At 39.6% G+C, this 5961-nt stretch overlaps 1 protein-coding gene across 2 annotated transcripts in view; it reads right to left on the reverse strand.

The window, feature by feature from the left end:
- LOC106872670 (trichohyalin) overlaps nt 1–5961 on the reverse strand; it is a 67248-nt gene that overhangs the window by 48380 nt on the left and 12907 nt on the right. For both annotated transcript variants that reach the window (XR_008266538.1, XM_014919779.2), the window contains exons 3-6: nt 4638–4925; nt 3779–3925; nt 1526–1663; nt 496–587 (exon numbers count right to left, since the gene is read on the reverse strand). Coding sequence is in view for 1 of the 2 variants with exons in the window: in XM_014919779.2 (XP_014775265.2) it covers nt 496–587; nt 1526–1663; nt 3779–3925; nt 4638–4925 (665 nt within the window). In the remaining variant the exon portion in view is untranslated. The remainder of the gene's footprint in view (nt 1–495; nt 588–1525; nt 1664–3778; nt 3926–4637; nt 4926–5961) is intronic.

Below are 5961 nucleotides of genomic sequence, written 5' to 3' on the forward strand. Positions count from 1 at the left end.
ATAAATAGATAGATAGATAGATAGAAAGATAGATAGATATAGGTGACTGGCTTCTATACAGTTTCCATCAACCAAGTTCAGGCACAAGGTATTTGTTGGTCTGGGATTATTGTAGAAGTCTTGCCCGAGGTGCTGCATAGCAAGACTGAACCCCAAACCCCGTGCTTGCACTGCAAATTTCTTAACCACAGCTATGCCGGGGCACTATGCCTTCCCTTCCCAATAGCTTTCAACATTCAGTACAATCTGTTCCTAATACACAAAACTCACCTGAATTAATTTATAAGTTTACCTTAATTGTAGAATATAATTGCCAACCAGGTGTTGCAGTCCCATACAGGACGCTGCTACTGTTGTTTTTATCCTCAGGAAGACGGGGCTAAAAGCAACAGTAGCATTGCCCTCTATGCGACCACCACACCTAGTTGGCAATTATATTTTATGATTTCATACTGCTACTGTTTACTTCTTGCTCAGAGAATTAATATTGTTTACCTTAATTGTTTTTTTGGAATTGGTTGGAGTTTCTGCTTGAGTAATAGTTGTGTAACAACTTGTGGATATTTACTGGTCTTATGTTTGGATGCCTTTGAAGTAAACAACAGATTTAATAAGCATCAATGAAGTAGATGAAAATTAGCATAGGAACTTTTACAAGTGGTTGAGCACTCCACAGACACAAGTGGCCGAGCACTCCACAGAACATAGTTCTCAAGGAGATTCAATTATGATGATGAGGGTTCCTACTGATCTGATCAATGGAAGGGTCTACTTGTGAAATTAACATACAAGTGGCTGAGCCCTCCACAGACACACGTACCCTTAACATAGTTCTCAAGGAGAGTCAGTGTGACACAGAATGTGATAAGGCTGAAATTACAGGTACTGTTCATTGTTGCGAGCTGAGTAGACTAAAGCAACGTGAAATAAAGTGTCTTGCTCAAGAACACAACACACCGCCAGGAATCGGCCTCGTGACCTTACGATTGTGAGCTGATTATCCCTAATCACTAAGCCACACATCTTCATGGAATTAAGTGCAAATAACATCTAAAAACAAAAGAAATATTTACTGATCGAATGATGAAGAACGTTGATATATGAGTGGCTGTGTGGTAAGTAACTTGCTTACCAACCACATGGTTCAAGGTTCAGTCCCACTGCATGGCACTTTGGGCAAGTGTCTTCTACTATAGCCGCGGGCCAACCAAAGCCTTGTGAGTGGATTTGGTAGATGGAAACTGAAAGAAGCCCATCGTATACATGTATATGTATATATATATGTGTGTGTGTGTTTGTGTGTCTGTGTTTGTCCCCCCCCAACATCGCTTGACAACTGATGCTGGTGTGTTTACGTCCCCGTAACTTAGCAGTTCGGCAAAAGAGACTGATAGAATAAGTACTAGGCTTCTTAAGAATAAGTCCCGGGGTCGATTTGCTTGACTAAAGGCGGTGCTCCAGCATGGCCACAGTCAAATGACTGAAACGAGTAAAAGAGTAAAAGAATAAAAAGAGTATATCTTACCATGCGAAGTGCATCTTGGAGTTCTTTACTGAATTCAGTTGCTGACTGGGGAACTACAACTTGCTCCTTAGCTGATGTTCGGAAACTTAGATTCTTACTGTACCTGCGGAGTCTTTTGGGGATAACTTCCAATTGTGGCTGTAGGGAAAAACGATGAAATTGTGTTGTATTGAATATTCTGGTACATCTTTCTTCTGTTCTCTACAAACCCTATATGATTGTACTGATTACTTTTTTTTTACATAACCTTATCCAGTTAGCATCTCTCTCTCTCTCTCTCTCTCTCTCTCTCTCTCTGTTTGTATCTCTAACTATCCATCTTTTTTTTCTATCTATCTATCTATCTATCTATCTATCTATCTATCTATCTATCTATCTATCTATTTATCTGTCTATATATCTATCTGTCTGTCTGTCTGTCCATCCATCCATCTGTCTGTCTATCTATCTATCTATCTGTCTGTGTGTCTGTCTGTCTGTGTGTCTGTCTGTCTGTTTGTCTGTCTGTCTGTTTGTCTGTCTGTCTATCTGTCTATCTATCAGTCTGTCTATCAGTCTGTCTATCCATCCAACCATCCATCCATCCATCCATCCATCCACCCATCCATCTATCTGTCTGCCTGTCTGTCTGCCTGTCTGTCTGCCTGTCTGTCTGCCTGTCTGTCTGTCTGTCTGTCGGTCGGTATGTCTGTCTATCTATGAATCTATGTATCTCAATATTACAAGACATCTGAACTATTAGCTTCTTCCACTTACTGTTTCTCCTCAACAGAAACATGCATTATATGCCTAAACATCAGAAATGAATCCTTAATAATAATAATAATAATAATAATAATAATGATAATAATCATAATTTAGTATCTATTTTCCATGCTACCATGGGTTAAATGGTTTGACAGAAACTGGTAAGCTGGAGAGCTGCACCAGGTTCCAATCTGATTTGGGAATGGTTTCTACAGCTGGATGCTCTTCCTAATGCCAACCACTCCAAGAATGTAATGGCTGCTTTTTACATGTCACCATGTCACCAGCATATGTGACAGTTACATGACATGACTATGGTTATGTTTTCATTTGGCTCGACCAGTCTTCTCAAGCACAGTATATTGCCAAACGTCTCGATTACTTATCACCTCCATCAGGTTCAACCTTTGAAAGGTGCTTTTTATGCGCCACTGGCATCAGCCACCTTGATGGGTCTTCTTAAGCATGGTGTCTTGCCAAAGGTCTTAGTGACTTGTCATCATTTCTGTGAAGCCCAATGTTTGATGATCCTGCTTCACCATCTTCTCCCATGTCTTCCTGGGTCTACCCCCTTCTAGCTTTCCCCATTGGCATTGAATGGAGTCTATTTTCTGTATATTTTTTAGCGTTTATTGTGCCTGTGCACTTTGCACCCATGCATAAACTATTTTCATTGTTAACCTTCCTCTGATATTGCTGCACCTCTTATGTGTCCACAGCTTACACTGGGTACATCTTATAGAGTTTCTACCTATGCCTTTTCTACAGATCGAACAGAGCCATCTACCTGAGGAGATATGTGATTTGTCCACTTTCTTACTTACTAAGATTTTGGTTTTTGTTAGGTTAACCCCAACTAACCATCACAAGCATAGACCTCTTTCTGAAGCAAATTCAAAGCAACTGTATTTCACAAATAAAACTTAACCTAATGAACCCATTGTAGGCTTCACAGGCATTTTGCATGGGCAATGGTCAGATGTGGCTTTCCTTGGTCTCAAGTGAACACTCACCATCATCATCGTCGTCACCATCATCATATAGAATTAGGGATCTTCAGTGTCTGTCTTCTGTCTGTTTGTGTACTCAATATGTGTTATACTTTGTTTTTTTTCTTTTTTTTTTGTCGTTTGTGAATTTACAATACAGTTTTTCATTTATCAAGTAACAGAATGTAATGCACCCTGGCTTTTATTAACAGTCATTTATTTACATACTTTCATACACACACACACACACATACATGCAATGGACTGACGTCTTTCAGTTTCCATCTGCCAAATCCACTCACAAAGTTTTCGTCAACTTGGCCCAGGGCTGTGGCAGAAGATTTTTCCCAAGATACCAGGCAGTAAGATTGAACTCAAGACCGTGTGGTTGGGAAGAAAGCTTCTAAACTCCTTACTGCACTTGCATCTACACAGCCACCCCTGCACTTGTGCAGCTACACCAACACTGGCACAGACAGACATGCAAGCGTTCAGAATAAAGTTTAGTTGTTCTTACCTTCGCTTCCTCTTGAATTTTTACTGTTTTAGTTTTCAACTTCATTACATCAAAGGCTTTCTTGCCAGTTCCAGATGCGAGTGTTTGGACATTTCGAGCTGTTAGTCTTTTACTACGTTTCTTCTCTTTCTTTCGAAAGTACGCATGCTGCAGTTATGAAAACAATATAAATAAATAATTAATTGATTGATTATTTTAAGACCAATCGAAATATATTTGAGGGAAATTTGAATGCGTAAATAGTTATGTGACACTGGCATCGGCCATGACTACAATCTCACTTGGCTTGATGGGTCTTCTCAAGCATGGCATATTACTGAAGGTCTTGGCCGCTTGCCATTGCCTCCATGAAGTCCAACATTCAAAGATCATGCTTCACCATCTCATCCCCTGTCTTCCTGGGTCTACCTCTTCTACAGGCTCCCTTCACAGTTAGAGATCAGCTCTTCTTTACGCAGCTGTCCTCATCCATACACATCACATGACCATCCCAACGCAGTCGTCACCCTTGCACACCACACCTGATGCTTCTTATGTCCAACTTTTCTCTCAGGATGCTTACACTCTGTCGTGCATGCACATTGACATTACACATCCAGTGAAGCATACTAGCTTCATTTCTTACAAGCCTACACACGTCCTCGGCAGTCACAGCCCATGTTTCACTGCTGTGTAGCATGACTGTTTGCACACAGGCATCATACAGTCTCCCTTTCACTCTAAGCAAGAGACCCTTTGTCACCATCATAGAAGCAGAAGTAGTCTCAGGTAGATTGGTATCAAAAGAGTCAAAGACATTTTCTGGAATTAAACAGCATAGAATTTGAAAGACTGAATGTAATGAATTTAGATAACTTACCTTTCCTGGTGCTGCTGGATAGCCAAGAGATTTGTAATATTTTTTGGGGTGTTTCATATCCATTATAACACCATGTTGATTTAAAATGATATTTTCACCAGAGAATGTTCGGGAAACAGACGGCTGATGTTTATCATTGGGATACTGTAGTTCCTGGGCTCGAAATAAATTCGGAAAGCCTATGCCAACTAGAGGTTCATTTAGTTCTACCAGCGGACTTGCTGGGGTGTATATACGGAAATTTGGTGGCTTACTGTAGCCGTGAAACTTTCTTTCAAGAGATACAGGCTACAATTAAAAAACAAGGATAATAAATAAAAGTTAAAAAGCAATTAAAAAAACATTTAAACAATGTTGGGTGTATTAAATATTCTTATATGTCTTCTATTTTGCACTTGTATTGAGTACTGTTTTAATCATATCCACTGTGCCTCTACCAGCCCCAAACCCACACTGAGATTCAGGCAACACTAAGCTGGCAACGGAATAATTTAGTCTAAGATAACCCTTCCAAACATCTTCCCAGCAACACAGAGAAAGGGAGATAACCTCTATGGTTGTCACATTCACATTTGTTACCTTTGTGCATATAAAGATGGACAATAGAAGCGTCTTTGAATTCCTGTGGGACTGATCCTGATTCCCAGATTAAGGAGAAAAATTTACATAGCTTGTTCAGCAGGAGACTGCTACCACACCTATATATCTCGGCTGATATGCCATTGTTCCCAGATGACTTTCCATTCCTGAGCTTTTTATGGCTTTTTTTAATTTCAGCATTTTTAATGGAGCAAATGACAGTTCTTCAAGGATAGGCTTTTGTGGTAGGTTGATGATCAGTTCTTCATCATCAATTGAGACCATATTCCGAACATTTGAAAAGTGCTCTACCCAGCGCTTCATGATCTCCTTTTTATCTGTCAGAAGATTACCCTCAGTTGAAGGTATGGGAGTTGAGCTGCCAGACACAGGTCCAAAAACACCCTTTAAATTCTGGTAGAATGACCTAGAGTCACATCTGTCTGCAGCAAACCCAATACCTGCCTCTTTTTTTACTTCCTGAGGCTTATCCAGAAAAAAGTGTATCCACCATCAACTTCCTGATTAGTCTGCTAATTTGGTTTCTGAAAGAGCTGCTATTCCGATGTTTCTTTTTTTTGTCCTTCAAGAAACAGGCAACCAAAGCAGTCCTATGTTCTATATTTTTCTTGCTGTCCATTCATTGTAATATATACACATCATATATCTGATGTGTATATATTACAATAAATGGCCCAAATTTGTACAATATATATATACATATATATATATATATATATATATA

The sequence above is a fragment of the Octopus bimaculoides genome, chromosome 22 (assembly GCF_001194135.2).
Source record: "Octopus bimaculoides isolate UCB-OBI-ISO-001 chromosome 22, ASM119413v2, whole genome shotgun sequence".
Lineage (NCBI taxonomy): Eukaryota > Metazoa > Mollusca > Cephalopoda > Octopoda > Octopodidae > Octopus > Octopus bimaculoides.